The following is a 16,731-nucleotide window of genomic DNA, read 5'->3' as shown; positions in this document are numbered from 1 at the left end:
AAAAAAGGGAAAAGGGGGAATCAAAATGGTCAAACATCAAGGGTCAATTGGGTACATTAATCTAGTATCATTCAATATTTAACAGGTCAAGTAATAATAGGAGCACTCCCAAGATCACCCTTCAAGCACTCATGTTGAATACAGAGATGTGGCCTACAAACACTAGAGTTCCCAGCATGCTAGGATTATCCAGATGTTTATATGGCTCTCACATCACTGTGATAGGAGCATCTCATAAACCTTAATGACTATCTTCACAATGCCCTTGCAGGGCAGTGAAGTCTAATGCCCACTCTGCAGATGGGGGAATTGCGTTCGTAGTCAGGAATAGAACTCGGGTCTCTGGCGCTCCAATCTAATGTCTTAACCGCAAGACCACCCTTCCTCCAAGATCAATTGCAGAATTAACAATACAATGAAGAGTTTTGAAGAGTACACAAACTTGCCCATTACCTCCACTCAATTGCATTCTCAATTGACTTGAATGTTTTGGGACGACTCCGTAAGAAATTCTGCATGCTGTTCAGTGCGTCCATGGCTGTGCCTAAAAACAAATGTTTTGACTTAAATGAACCCACCATCTGACAACATCCTTCCCAACGGTTCTCAAAGGTCTTGATCTATGACAGTGTGAACTGTGTGAGGGAGAGAACCGAGACAAATTTCAGGATTTAAGATAAGTTGATTAACAGAGTTATAGTCGTGAACTATACTGCTGCTCCAAACCAGCTTTCACACAGTTTTTCCAAAAACTGGTTTCCAGGTCAGCAAATTTGTAAGTTCTTTGCTTCCCTCATCCACATTTTTAACAGCTCTTACAGGTTTTCTATCATTTCAATAAATCTATCCGCAAAACCTCCATTAGCTGCAATGGTATCAGGGCTTGTATAGTTTTGTACGCTGCTGCCATTAGAGGGTTAACATGTCATATTTGAACAGGTCTGATATTTTAGGCAGTAGAGAGCAGCGGTGATATCATACGGTTCAGTAAGACACCCCCCACCGATCGTGGTCCTGGTTATAAGAATGGGTGTCGCACTGCAAGCATGATAAACAAAATCAAATGGAAAAGTCCAGCTTGGAAAACCAAAAGAAAAGCCCAATGTGATGCTAACTATACTATACAATAGCTGGCATATCCATTAGAGAGAAGAGAAACCTTCATACGGTTAACACAATTGAGAAAGACCTCCCAGGCCCAACAAAGTTAATAGGGGAGGAGAGAGGAAGACAGAACATAAAATGATACTGTCCAAGGACATAAAAAAAACTTACCTTCCACGACATCAATCATGCAAAGACCCAATAAACTGGGTACCAAATTGGATGCTGCTGTGTGCACTGCAATGGCCCCACCCATACTGTGCCCAATCAGCATGATTGGAGGTGGGAGGTCCCCGTACATAGCTTCAACCACGTTTCCAACATCTCTGGCAAATGAAGAGAGACAGAAGGTTGGCATTCTTCCCCAACGTGTTTCTGAGGCAGATTTGTAAAAACGCATCGGCAGGGGAATGGAAAAATTCAATATGACAAACTTACTCTGAACCCTCTGCTTTTATTTCCTACTCTTCCCTAATACTGAGTTTCTTTGCACACTTGCCTTTTAAGTGAAACCATCTACCCCAATGGTAATAGATATGGAAGTCCATTCTCTTATCAGTGGCCAGGGATTCAGGAAAGCCCTCAAAGCAGATGCTTAACATTAAACAAGTGCTTTCCTGAATCAGGGATATAAGAATGTCATTCCCATTTCTGTTAACAGGAGATGCCGTCTAACGTGGGAGACTAGACCACCCTGCCCCAGGTCTTGTGGAGCACAGAAGGAACTACAGATGGGGTGAGAGAACTAATCAATTCTCCTGCAGGAGAGAATAAACTGGGGTCAGGAGAAGTGTACTGCGTTCTCAACCCTAATCAACGAGAACCTAAACCAACCCCAGCCACCAAGATTGCAAGAGGCTGGGCATGTAGAACAGAAGCAAAACATTCTCTCTCTCTCTCTGGAAGAGAAGCTCTTTGGGGCAGGGACATTATGGACTGGTATGAAGACAAAGCACCAAGCATACTGTTATATTCAGATTCTTAGAACACACTTGGCACTGCAGTACCTGAGTACCTTTTGGAAAGAGGATAGCAAGTAGTTTAAGAGACACAACTAAAAAAAAAAAAAAATAGGCATACAGGCTTTCTTGGCTGTAACAATTCACCATACGTGTTGGAAATGGGTGACAGGGGATGATGATTACCTGTTCTGTTCATTCTCTTTGGGGCACCTGGGGGAAGACAGGATACTGGGCTAGAAAGACCTTTGGTCTGACCTGGTATGGCCATTCTTACGTGTTGGAATCAGAGAGCATTATTCCTAGTGCATGAAGTCACACAGCAAGTCTGACTAGCTTGTTTTCTCTATCCAAGCCAAGAGACTAGAAAAACAGGCACATATAGCATCGGTGGTGAAGAATAATTTAAGGTATTAACGGGTAAAAAAAATTACTTAAATATCTGATTTTTTTTTAAACCGTTTCCTTTGAAAATGCAGGAGGATTTATGAATCTGACAAGTTAGTGACAGTTTAATGCTCCAGTTTAAAGACAAATTGGAAATAGCTTTCGAATCTATCATTAGGAGGGCAGGAAGGTTTAAAATGAAAGGCTGCCTATTTGTGTGGTCCCATATTAGCGCTGCTCCAGATCTGAAAAACGATCATTGCATATGGCAGCTCCTCAGGACACCCACACGCACATCAGAAGCTGACGGGTTGTGAGAGCAGCAAGAAGGTGCACAATAAGTCAAAATCTATTTCACAGATGGCCTCCCTGGAACAAACCAAGCGGGTCTGTTAGTATGAAGGACTTTGTAACCTTCAGGAGAATCTCTCTGCACTAAATGTGGGCATTATATAGTATTTTTAGTGGATGGTAATTGCTTCTCTCACAGCTTGTCACAAAAGAAGGGTTTGCGCTCAGAAGCAGGTCACTGCAATTTGATTAAGCAGCTCTCACCATGCCTGAAAGTCTCATTCTGTGCAGGACACGTTTTCTCAACATAGTGGTTCCAAACCGGGCAGGAATCACATTCAACCTTCACCCAAGGGTGAAGGACAGGTATGGAAAAGGAATCTTTCAAGGGAAAGAAAACTGACCCACATCAGGATGGATAAGAAGCGTTGTTTGAAATACAGGCTGAAATAATAATGGAAAGGGATTTTCCCTGCATTTAAGCCAGGCACAGTGCACCCAGATACTCTACTCACTGTAGTGCAATACGAGAACCAGACCCTGAGCTGGTGTGGCTTCAGTGGAGATGCACCAATGTGTGTATTGTGACCTCTTCCAGGAACAAAGGAGACTATAAATAACTAATAATAAGTTCTCCTCCATGCATCTGAAGAAGTGGGGATTTTTTAATTTTTTAACTTTTAAATCAAAGGAAATTTCCTCACCAGCTTTACCTTTCAGGGAGATCTACAGAACAAGTCAGGTCTGAAATATCTAGCATCAACTGTTGGAGTTATGATTTCAACTTGCAGCTAACCTGATGTTGCTCAAACTTTCCAAAAAGCAAGGAAAGTTATGAGCAACTAAGAGAAGGATGAATTAGAATGAAAAGTGGAACTCAGCTTAAGTTCTAGTGCCCCCTTACATGACTGGCATGTATGAGGTCTTCACAGAAGGAAAACTGAAGATGGGTAAAAAGTTGTTAAGAATGAAAGAACAAAGAATTGAGAAGATAAGGATTTGGGAAAATCTGAAATGGCTAAAGAGAATGTAAACCTCCATACTTTGACATAGTTTCTGCAGACAGATCTTCAGGATTCCTAACTTTTGTTTCACCTGTGAAGCAAAAAAAAAATCAAATCAAATCAAATTTAATTAAAAAGACATTATTAAAGCAGATTAAAACTCTTCAGAATCCTCAGGAGTTAAATAAGAGCAACTATGAGCCCAGATATAATAGTTTTTCTGTATATATTTACTCGGTAATCATAACTGTGTTTGCATCATCTCTTCATAGTCATCTTGGATAATTAAAACAAAGATTAATAAAAATGCTTAGTACTTTATTGCATTGTAGTTCAGAGGTGGGAACTATGTCCAAGTAAAGGTCATATATTGGCAATTTAAGACTGAGGATCATCCCTAGGTTCCTACAAAGTGGGCTTCCTACACAGTCATCTTTTACATGGTAGTTGGCCTCACCAAGACTACTGATGCCAGTCTGTATGGGGAATCAAGTTGGAGCAGAATATTCAGGCATGTGGAATCTTCACTTCTATATAACAGCAGCCACACTAGCTTAACTGTGCAATTACATGGGCCACATTCTTTTCATCCCCACCTTGGCTATCAAGTAGCAATGCTTTGATTATTTCATAGGTAGTCTAAAAACCCTCAGTTTTTTGATGGGGTAATTCAGTTAAAATCTAAGTGCAAATGTAAACAATAGTAACTAGAAATATACTGGAACATGAATTCGATTTTAAGTCTAATTACTCACCATGACTTCTGAGATCTAAAGCCACAATCCTACACTGAATCCTGTTAATGATCGCAGACTGCAAGAGGGGACAAAGATGTATAGTATGAAAACTGCCACACCTCATTTAAGAAAGGGGCTCACAATATTAAATGAATCATTGCAACAGAAGCAAAAGCCAAGGTAGTGTGTCAAAAAGAAACGTCAGTGACAGTGCCGAGGCAAGAGTGGACATGGGGCATAGAGTAGCCAGGAAGTCAAAGTTGAAGCAAGAATATTTAGTATAAGTGATCTTTAATTAGTAAATAAAAAAGCACCATCCCTTTCACCATCAGTCAATTGATTACAGGATATCCCCCTCCCCCCCCCCCCCATTCCGTATCTCAAATGAGAAATCAAATTTCTTAGGAGAAAAGTTTCAGTCTCTACAACACCTCTAAAAACTGAAGTGCAGCAATACATTGAAGTGATACTTCCCCTTCCAAGCCCTCACATGTTCCAAAATTAGCACTGCCTCCACAGTAGGCAAGAAGATACGGCAGCTGCTTTTCAGCACAGACTCAATTCGCTCTCAAAGAATGGAATTTTACAGTAACACTGAACTATCCCAAATTCAGTGTTCTTGTCCTCTGGGTTACTAGCAAACGAGGAGGCTTTTTAAAGTAACACCAGGCTGCAATAAGATCACGCCTCATTATTTGTTCCTGCCATCTAAATTTACATAAGTTATTTCACGAACCATGGTGATTAAGTAGCATTCTGTGCTGAATAAAAGGCTTCAAAAATAGGATTGTGTGTTGGGAACTCAATCGCTGAAATCATGTCTCAGTGGTAGTGGTGAAATCTGTTGAAAGGCTCTTAACAGAAGGAAGAGCAAGAGAGCACCATCTACTTGATAGGTGCAGACTGACAGTTACGCTGACCTGATGTTTCAGAACTTACTAATTCAAGCCCAGGGAAAATACTGTCTTTAGTCCCTTGGTCCAGCATTGTATCTCATACCTGCTAGGGCTAGAAATGGATGCTTTAGACCATTCAGATATGAGAATCCCTTTCTGTCATTGATGTAGATCATTCATTTCTGGCCCAGCATGTCATGAGATATTGGCCATGAAAACTACATCCTTCTGATTACTACATTTTGTTTCCTTTTCCCAATTCTAAAATAGTTGTGGCAGCCACAATCTAGAGAACGACTACAGCCAGAAACAGACTTTAGACCATTTAGAATCAACTTGGAACCCCAGTTTGCCAATGGTAAAAAACTAAGCGTTAATTTAACCAGCAGTTTGTGAGGTCATCTGCTAAAAATCACAATGTAAAATAGTAATCTGAATGATGTGATAGTAAGGGAAGTTCTCTCGTGACCTTGACTTACCAGAACAGAACTGCTTTGGTGAGACAAGAACAAATACATCCATGACCATTACATTTACCAATAAGTTGTTAGACCAATGAGAAGAGAGATAGAGAGAGAGAGATAGGTAGATTCTGCTTGTAGTAATTTTATTTAGAGTCTTTACCCACACAATTATTTAAAAATATATATATATTTTTTTCATCCTAAACATTTAACATATGAATGACTAGAGTAAACTTTCATTAAAAAAAATACACAGGGAACAAACTGATACTGACAGCAGAATGGAATGGACTAATTGTCTTCGGAGTTCTTTCTCCAGCTACATAGTTTTTGTGGGTCTAGGGCAAAGACAAATGACATGCATCCTATACAATGTAACTGCCAAGTCCAGTAACTGCATAGATAATTGACATACTAGAAGTTACAATGGTGTAACTCTGGAGTTTCTTCTACTGAATTTAGTGGAGTAACTCCGATTTGCTGTGCATTATGGCGTAACAGATAGCAGTATTTAAACCTGCTATCAGAAGTAGAATTTTAGAAAGGATGGAAGTTGCTTGCAAATAAAGATGGCTCTCTTGCTCAAAACTTGAGAAAAATGTGAATTTGGGTTTCGTCAAAACCCTACCTCATCCAGTCTAAAAACCAGTGATTAACTTTAGAATTTGTAAGCAGCTCACATATGTCGATAAAGTATTAAATTAGCAGAGAGTGAGTGAGTCACACATCCCAGTGACTAGTGCTCTATAAGCAAGTGATAACACTGAATTCAATTATCAGAGGGGTAGCCGGGTTAGTCTGTATCCACAAAAACAGCGAGGAGTCTGGTGGCACCTTAAAGACTACAGATTTATCTGGGCATAAACTTTCACCGATTAAAAAACCCCACTTCTTCAGATGCATGGCGTGAAAATCCATGCATCTGAAGAAGTGGGTTTTTTTTTACCCATGAAAGCTTATGCACAAATAAATCTGTTGGTCTTTAAGGTGCCACCAGACTCCTTGTTGTTTTTATAGAATTCAATGAGGAAGTGCTGATTTGAAAAACACTTGTCAACTAAAGTTTAACCTCCAATGTATGGCAAGATGTGGGTCAACTCAGGCTATACATGCAAAAGAACTAACCTAGCCTGTCAAATCCTTGTGAGGTACCTGACCTAATCCCCCACATATTTTGGAATTTTTACAGCACCCCACCTCTTAACTGAGGACTATAACATGATTCATGGCTAGGTGTACGACCTCCAATTTATTCAGTGGCGATCAGCTTGGGACTCTGAAATGCTTGCAAACTGTAATGGTTGCAAACTGTTCATTTGTTCATTCCCATTCATTGTGTGGGCCTTTATTCATAGTGTCTAGCGTGTCACTTTGTACTGGCCTAACTGCACAAGGACTAATAGCATGGTGAAAACTGCATGTGACTGTTGTGTATCTAATCTGTTTAAGGTTTTTATAAAGTTCACGGATACTTCACTAAAAGTTGCCCTATAAAAACCTTAGACAGACTGGATCAGGGGTCAGCAACCTCTGGTACGCGGCTCGCCAGGGTAAGCACCCTGGCGGGCCGGGCCAGTTTGTTTACCTGACGTGTCGGCAGGTTTGGCTTATCACTGCTCCCACTGGCTGCAGTTCGCCGTCCCAGGCCAATGGGGGCTGCGGGAAGCGGCGCGGGATGTGCTGGCAGCGGCTTCCTGCCGCCCCCATTGGCCTGGAGTGGCGAACCGCGGCCAGTGGGAGCCGCAGTCGGCCGAACCTGCCGCATCAGCAGGTAAACAAACTGCCCCGGCTCGCCAGGGTGCTTACCCTGGTGAGCAGCATGACAGAGGTTGTCGATCCCTGGACTAGAACAAGAGATGGAGACACACCCACCGTCCGGGCACAAGATCCACAATTAGAGTTGCTGGGTTAAAGGTCAGGGTCCCAAGTACAGCTATACATCCTGCTATTAGCTGGGTTTAGAACCTGTAGGCTTTTATTTATTTATTCATATAAATATATAAATATAAATATATAAATAAAAGTTTGTTGGAGTGGAAAAAGTTAAGCCATGAAACTTGCTCCCATTGACGCAACACCAGGTTGGGTTTCAGTGTTTCTCAAGCATTGGAGGCTTTCTGAATTAACATTCAAACTTGGTCATAATGTGGTGTCATCAATGCAACACCAGTATCGTCAAGGTGAAAATAAGATAGCTTCAAACTTATTCCTCTCCATTAAAGATGGTCAATAACATCTTCCTATTATTTGTGGAAAATCAATCTGGGGGGAAAAGTTGGTTTAACTGTGACGAGCAACATCTTGGCCTCTCAGATTAAAACAGGTCAGAGGAACGGAGATGGCTGTTGCTTCGATGACGCTCCGCATCCTAACTGTTGGCAGACGCTCTGCCTTTGATGCGTTTTGTTCATAAAATATATTTACTGCTTGCGATAAAGAGTCTGAATACAGGAGTTCAGACAGGCAGATTACAAGGACCTTTCTGAATTATCTTTCCCATGCTTAGCAGGGCTTCATATTTTCATGTCATCCATGGATGGAAGACGCAACACTCGTATACCTGTACTTCTACATCCAATCAACTTACTTACATTGAACACAGCCCAGGAAAGAGCAGAATGGCCTCCGCCATGCAACAAAAGTAAGACAGGGCCCTCCGATCCACTTTTATAAATTCGAAAAGTGTATGAACAGTTAAGGACAATGTTTCTTAATAAAATTATCTGAAACAAGCTACTGAGTTCGACCCTTCACAGCACATACAAGGTCACCAGCACTTTATTATTTACTCTGTACACAAGAAAGCCCCAATTCTGCCCTCTGTTCAGCTTCAATAGGTTTGTACAGAATGATGGCCTCTGATGAGGAGGAGGAAGGTGATGGTGATGAGGAAGATAATGGCTAATATTTCAGGTTGGTCGACAAGGGACAGGGTGAGTATATGGATATTCAGATGTACACTCTGTATTATCGCCATCTACCTTGCTGGGTTAGAATGTTTGCTAAATGTATTAAACTATTGTAAATACAGAAGGGTTCCTACAGGGGGCGTGTTGCAACTGTGTACATCAGGGTTCGCAACTGAACAGTAATTTTAATACTGGGCCTGAACTTGGGACAAGAATTTGTTGCATCTCAGACTGATAACTGCGAATTCTTAAGTAATCAAATGAATACATAATCTACAGATCAAACTACAACCAAGGGAAAAGTTTAGCCCATACTATCCACCTAGCTATACTGCCTACCTCCCCATCATCCCATACTCTATTATGTTCCTTACCTCCTCCTCACACACCCTCTTCGCCATGAAAATAGTATCTGTACGTAATGTACATCAAAGAAAGCCAATCAACAGGAAAAAATTAAGTTAAAAGCTTGGAATGCTCAGGACACCATTGGGGACCACAAACTGGTGTTTTGTCTAACACGCTCTCCCATTACTTGACTGAGGAAACAGACAAACCTATACGTATCCCTCTGGGCAATAAAATTACCCTTGGGAATCCATGAGGTAGTATGGTGCCTTTGTTAAGGTAAGCTGTAGGGAGACATCAGCTATCTGCATATCCTGGAAAGCCAGCTAAAAAAGTAGCAAATCGGTAGAATAATGGTTTTCAACCTGTGGTCCGTGGACCCCGGTCTAAGATTTCCAAAGGGGTCCACACCTCCATTAGAAATTGTGTAGGGGTCCGCAAATGGAAAAAAGGTTAAAACCCACTGATCTCAAGGTAGTGTGCGCCAGGGATAGGACACTGGACTGGGAGTCAGGAGATCTGGGCTCTAATACACAGATTGATTGAAAAAGTCACTTGACTAGAGCTGGTTAAAATAGAAAATGTCTGTTCCAAGGGGAATCCCGACATTTTGAAAAAAAGTTTCTCTTTTGATTGGAACAAAAAGTAGAACTAAGAAATGAAATGGAGCAGCCAGCAGCACCTGACTCCCAGGGACCTGCCAGAGAGCAGGGAGCTAGAACCCGACAGCCCTGGCTCCAGCCAGGCTCCTGGCTGCACGGCAGAGAGCCTGTCAAAGTGAGAGCTCCAGTTGGAGGGGGGCTCCCAGACTCCCTGCTGCCGAGGAGCTGGGCAGGTTACCATTGGAATGTTTCAGTTTCAACAAATTGGCATATTTTGTCAGAAAATTTCCAGCCAGCTCTACATTTCACCTCTGTGCTTTTCCCTTCCACCCTTTGAAGGTCTCACCTATTTAGACCAACTCCTGCAGGACAGGGACCGTTTACACTATGTTTGTGTACCATGCCTAGCGTAACAGGGCTCCAATTTTGGTTAGGGCCTGTAGGTGCTACTGTCCTAGGAACTCTGAAACCTGGGAGAGCTGCCTAATCTATGCAGAACACGATTCAAGAGAAAACAGAGTCGACAGTAGTGACAAGCTAAGTGAAGAATGTTACTCAGGTTGCTTCCATGGTGATTTTAATCGTCTAATGCACCACACACACTTCTGGACCTACAGAAACAACAATGGCTCTTGGCTCTGAATTGAAATTTGGCTTCCTATCAGCCTGGAAAGGGTTTACTTTTCCTTTCTCACTTCGCAGTTGAGACCCGTTTAAGTTATACTAATGTGTACAAAGTACAATCTATAGAAAGGCTACTTTGTATGTCTCCAGCGCATCTTATTCAAGGATCCCAAAGCACTTTATGAACAATAAGTAAGGTTCACAACAGCCCTGACAGGTAGGTTTTGTCCCCATTTTATAAATGAGGAACCTGAAATACAGAGAGCAATAGCTTGGCTAAGGTCATTCAGAGCATCTATAGCAGACCCAGGTAAAGAACTCCTCATTCCCGGTGCTGTGCGTTAGCCTTCTTTTTGCTCCCCTTTCTCCCAAAACTGAATGGTTCAAGGGATTTCCTTGGAAGTTGGACAGATTCATCACTTGGCTCCCAATGGAGAATCCAGAGTCAACCAGTGCAGTGCACAGAGTGGGCAGAGTAAGGGAAGGCATGCAGGAAATTTATTGTTTCAGAGCCTCTCTCAGGCAGGTTTCAGAGTAGCAGCCGTGTTAGTCTGTATCCGCAAAAAGAAGAACAGGAGTAAGAGTGCCACAAGTACTCCTGTTCTTCTCTCAGGCAGTCTCTGCTGGCAAGATTTTTCTGAATCCTGGGCAGAATTTAAAGCTGTCCTCATTCCAGGAGAAGGCTGAGGTAGCACCACAGAAGCTCTCAACCTAGCTATGGCTCTCCTCTCTCTGGAAAGGGAGTTCCTCCGCCATTCCCAATTAGCAGGCAGCCAGTGGTACATTGCTAAAGGGCATCACTCATCCACAGGCTGAATGAACATGGTGAAGCGTAAGAAAAGTTCAGCTTCTTTTACAGAAGAGAGATGTTTTCCCCTGGTGAATTTGGTGCTAGTGAAACAGGGTCTCCAGATGCCTGGCTCTCTCTCATCCCAGTACAGGTACACAGCGTAAACGTCTCCCACACAGCTAATAGCTGGAGATATACCTATCTCATAGCACTGGAAGGGACCCTGAAAGGTCATCGAGTCCAGCCCCCTGCCTTCACTAGCAGGACCAAGTACTGATTTTGCTCCAGATCCCCAAGTGGCCCCCTCAAGGATAGAACTCACAACCCTGGGTTTAGCAGGCCAATGCTCAAACCACTAAGCTATCCCTCCCCCTAAGGGGAGGTGCACCTCAATCCTGACCTGCAACTCATTGTGTTATCCTTGTCATGGCCTGGACTGACCAGAATGATGATTGTATTAAAAACTGCGAGGTTCTTGTGCAACGTTGACAAACCTGCACTAGAAGAGTGGCCATCCCAGGAACATGAACTTTAACCGGACAGAGGGTGTGTGTGTGTCTGTGTCTCTGTGTCTGTGTGTGAATTTGATCTCACATCTTCAGAGGAGAAAGGCTAGAGCATTAACACACTATTACCTAGGTCCCATGGACACAGTTTTGAGTGACCCAACATTAACGGAGATGAGAAAGCAACACCAAGAAGCCAACTTTTCTAGATATTTTCCCACTGCAACCTAATCGTTGGCACATAGGTGTGGCCTGGGGCAGTAGCACTGATTAGCACAAAGGAAAAGATGGGTAATAGAGGGAACAATTAAAAAATGTAACAGAATCCCTGATAAACGCCAAGACATACAATCCCACCGGTCACTTGAGATCAGGAAGAATTCAGTCTGGGAATAAAATAAAAGGATATATCCTTGCCGTTTTCGTTTTCAACCACAACATCTTCCATAGACTCAAAGTACTGGCTCCAAGGGACTGGGGAAAAGTCTCGTTTCCTTCCAGGACTGCAAAACAAAATTTTTGCACAAGTATTTTATAATGCTTCACTCAGAAATTGCCATAAGCTGATGAAACAGCATGTTTTAACAATGGACATGTCATAGCAACACTCGACAGAGGGTTAGGATAGAAAGTGACGGATACTTTGCCTGTAGTTCCCTCATATAGTATTAACAGTTTTATAGTCATTAGCCAATCCCATTTACCTGCCATTAGGTTTTTTGGTTTCTCTCTGATTTGCCACAACGAACAGAAGTAGGGGAAGCTGTGAAGGTAAGAATGTTTTTCCGCTAAGTGATACTGAACAAGAATTATGATAATGAAAAGGTTACTACAGACAGGTCATATTCTATCCTTGATCTTTGTGCAAAGTTCCACTAACATCAGGAATTCCATTGTTGCTCAAGAGTAGTATACAGTCCTAATTTTATGCTTCAGCCCAAGGACCATAATTAAAAATGGAATTAGTCCATCTACAAAAACCATCTTGATGGTTTTGGCTTGAACAATAAAGAGTCAGCTACTTAACAAGGGTGGTTTTTAATCTAGCATGGCATCTAAATAAAGATATTCTGCATCTGATAAATCAGCGATTGTGATGAGATCAGAACTGTGCCAACAAGTCTCCTCTTGTTATACAGTATAGTTAGTACCAATGAAGATCATCTAGAAAGAGAATGTAAATTTCACTGCGGCTGACAAGACAGTGCAGAAACTATGGAAAGAAAAGTTAAATATAGTGAGGCATATGGGGATTTATCTATATAATGCCTATTAACATTAATGGGAATAGAACAGCTAAATCCCAGGCTGGAAGTTTACACAAGAGAGTTTTATTAAAACAGTTCCCTGGAATCTATTATATTAAATAAAACACATGTATGTACACAGGTCTAATACCTAAATGCTGTATGTACTGCAGCATTACTAAAGTTATACTGAAGTCGAATATGATTAACTTCACAAGAGCCAGCAAATTCAGAGTTTCCACTTCTATATTGTCCCCACTGAGCCTTTGGACTGAGAATTTGATCAGTGTGTAAGAACTACTCTCCAAACTGCTTCTTTGCCTGTTATTGGAGTGTTATCACAGGAGCAGCATGGATGAAACTAAGAATAGTGAGATAAAAATCAAGCGGTCAACATCTTGCCTAGATTGTTTAGGCAAAGACATTACAGGGGCACTCTGTACGAATGGAAAATACCAAAACTTTATTTTTCAAATAAAATGTTTCCCCCGGTTGACAAATAGAACATTCCATAATATAACATGCCATTAGGAAGGATATTATTCTAATAAAGTGTTCCTCAACCTTTTCAGATTGGTGATACCTTATTCGAAGTAAAAAAATCTTCACGGCTCCCATATATTTTTTATTTTTATTGTAAGAGTACCAATGCTAAGCGGATATAATTAGTGTGTGTTTCAAGAGGTTGACAGAATACTTGACATTGAAGGGCAAGGGAATGTGGGAGCAAGGTTTTGTTTTAGATTTTAATAGGGTTTTAAATGCCTTGCAAGCCCCTGGATTACCTTTTATGAATCCCCTGGATGTCAAGACCCACTGCTTGAGAAACAGTTCTAGCTTCACCAAAAATTGAATGGCCAATTGAGTGATCCAGTTGGCTGAATATTCCTAGGTATTTAATAGCACACATGGGAGAAATACAGCCCAGAAATCAGATGGTTTCACAACTAGATATCTGCCAAATCATTGTCAAAGTACTCCATGAAAGAGCATTGTACTGTGTAACCGGCACTACGTATATCTGAGACACTCATAAGGGAGCTGTCATCAGTGGAGGGAATGAGGAAGGGTCTCTTTTCATGCTAACATTATTGGCTTAGAAAGCCATTCTCAAACAGTGGACTAAGAACAAAAGTCCAGACATCAATGGCTGGATTGAACAGATTCAGCTGATGAAACAGACGACTTCCTGCACACCTCAAGTCCATAGAGACCTTACGTATTATTAAAGTGCCAATCAACTTCGTATGTAAGTAACTGACTCCTATGGTGGTTTTCTCTATGGTGAGGGAGATAAGGCATGTCAGTAAGGCAGTGTGCACTGCTGATGCCTCTGTGGAATTGTCTCGGTCGCTAGAAAAGACTTGATCTCCTGGGCTATTCAGCACTATCCTCACACCAAAACACTAAATATGAAATACTGCCATGGCTCATTCAGCACATAGCACTCAAGAGGCAAAGGTGTTGGGAGGCACTACAGCTCCCTTCTAACGTATGCATTTTCTTTCCTGTCCACCACGCAGTCCCTTTGGTCCCACTCAATCACGGCTCTCAGTTGGTGCAACTTTATGTGGCCAGCTGGTGACTTCCTACCCAGAACTGAACAGCCCCAGAGACTGGAGCCTGAACACAGGCAATAAAGCAAGGCTTGCTCTTTTTCAAAATGTGAATATCATCCTTTATTCCCTAGAGGGGAGAACACACTATTAGAGCAAGCTGACTTACTTCCCCACTTATAACAAGGATCTAGCCTCCAGCCCTGCTCATTGACAGGTATATCACCAGGAATTGCAAGCAGCATGAACTAGCAATTGCATCGAGTGAGAACTACACTCTTGTGACCTGAAATTGGTAACAATACACTCTGAGGTGCCGAGCTGCCACACAAAATGCAGCTTGTTCTGAGTAGGAAGCTATAAGAGACACCGTGGGAACATTACACAGCATAGTACCCAGAACAGAAATGCCCAGTTAACAAATTTGAAGATGATTCTCCCCCCCCTCCCCCAACTGCCATAGCACAAAACCAGGAAACTAGAAACCCAGCTGAGCTCAAGGCCTTTCTCAGTCTATCGCATCCTTACATCACCACTACAAATAAAAGTCTACAAAGGAAACTTTGCTGACAATTCTGTTGACGATGCATAGGACAAAAATCTCTCTCTCAGCATTAAACTCATTCAACAGGACTAACAAGGCTTTGTTTTGGCAATGACCTAACCAAGCAAGACAAAAGCAGCAGAAAGGATGAGTACCAGAGGACCATTTTTAACTGTCTTTTTTCTGCTTCTATTCTGGGGAGGGTAATCAGCTGAGAATATTAACATCAGGGATTGAAACATCCACTTCCCACAGTTAGAAGGAAATCTTCCCTGGTGAACGTGGGACATTTCTGCAGAATTTTAACTTTCTTCTTTTTCAATTAAAAAAAAAAAAAAAGAAATGGAAAGGCAACTTGAGGTTTTGTAAAAATACAATCTATTTTCCATTATATTGCTAGATTTACTTCTCTGGGTTTCCAGACTTCAGTATTATTCGTTGTCAAGCTTCAATGAGAAGATGACACATCCACACACCTATTTTAAGATAATGATAAGTCCCGTTATCTCAGCTTCCTCTCATTTTCTGAATGTGAAAAACTAGATTTGAATGCAGATGTTGAGGATTCAGCTGGCTGACTGAAGCAGAGAGGCGTACACCACAGATCTGTGGATGACTGCTCAGCCCAACCTGTACAAATATCAGGGGAGCCCATAAAATCTCCATTCATCCAAGGAAGAAAGACTATTCTTTTTGGGGACTCTATACTAAGGGCACGTCTAAACAATGAGTTAGTGCATGGCAAGGTAGGGTGCAAATCTACAACACTCCTACATGCTATGCACTAACTCAGTCCGTGCGTACCCTGCTGCTGTGTGCCAAAAGTTCCCTGGTGCTTTGAAAGAAAATTCTGCAAAAGCAATAAGCAGACAAGGACCTACTGGTCTTAGTGCATATCAGCACTAATGACACTGCTTTACGGGATACTTGACAGATTATAGATGACTTCAGGGAACTCTGAAGGAGAAGAATGGCTAAGTGATCATCCCGGAAATCCTTCTTGTCCCACAGGTAAAGGAAAACAGAAAGCAGAAGATTTTGGAAGTGAATTGCTGTCTAGGTAAGTGGCACAAGGTGGTTTGGATTTTGTGGAACATTGGTCTACTTTCTGTACAGTTTGGCTGGCCTCCATCTCAGTGGAAGGGGAACCAATCTTATAGAGGGCTAGACCAGTCAGAGCTTTAAACCAATAACAAAAAGAGGGGACAAATGAGGATTTATTTAGCACAAAATTATTATGTTGAACAAAAACAATCAAGTTACAAAAGGATGTGAAGAAAATAAATTATTTACTTGCTTATACACCAATAGGAGGAGTCTGGCTAATAAACAGAAAGAATTGGAAGTTCATAGTAATGAGTATAAATCAGAAGCTAGGAACTGTAGAAAACTGATAAGGAAAGCAAAAGGATACAAGGAAAAAAAATCTATGGTTAGCAGAATTAAGGAGAATAATTTTTTATTAAAGTATATTAGGAACAAAAGGAATCCTAACAATGGTGTTGGTCTGCTACTAGATGGAAATTACACAGTTGTCAACAACACAAAAAGAGAAGTGTTCAATAAAAGTGTCTGTTCTATATTTGGAAAAAAGTGCAATGATGTATTCATATCATATGATTAGGAGGATGGAAAAACATTCAATTTCAACAGTAACTAAGAAAGATGTCAAACAGCAGCTACTAAAGCTAGACATTTTAAAACCAGGAAGTCTGGATAACTTGCATTCAAGAGTTTTAAAAGAAATGGCCAAGGAGCTCTCC

The 16,731-nt window shown here is 41.5% G+C and overlaps 1 protein-coding gene across 1 annotated transcript in view; it reads right to left on the bottom strand.

Annotated features, from left to right (window-relative positions):
- Positions 1-16,731, bottom strand: part of PPME1 (protein phosphatase methylesterase 1) — a 36,962-nt gene that overhangs the window by 9,844 nt on the left and 10,387 nt on the right. The window contains exons 2-7 of the mRNA XM_005308508.5: positions 12,031-12,124; positions 8,434-8,526; positions 4,501-4,558; positions 3,785-3,836; positions 1,276-1,430; positions 454-544 (exon numbers count right to left, since the gene is read on the bottom strand). Coding sequence (XP_005308565.1) covers positions 454-544; positions 1,276-1,430; positions 3,785-3,836; positions 4,501-4,558; positions 8,434-8,526; positions 12,031-12,124 — 543 coding nt within the window. The remainder of the gene's footprint in view (positions 1-453; positions 545-1,275; positions 1,431-3,784; positions 3,837-4,500; positions 4,559-8,433; positions 8,527-12,030; positions 12,125-16,731) is intronic.

Source organism: Chrysemys picta, chromosome 1 (genome assembly GCF_011386835.1).
Source record: "Chrysemys picta bellii isolate R12L10 chromosome 1, ASM1138683v2, whole genome shotgun sequence".
NCBI lineage: Eukaryota > Metazoa > Chordata > Testudines > Emydidae > Chrysemys > Chrysemys picta.
Note: the sequence above shows the minus strand (reverse complement) of the source record. Positions and strands in the feature narration are given on the sequence as shown.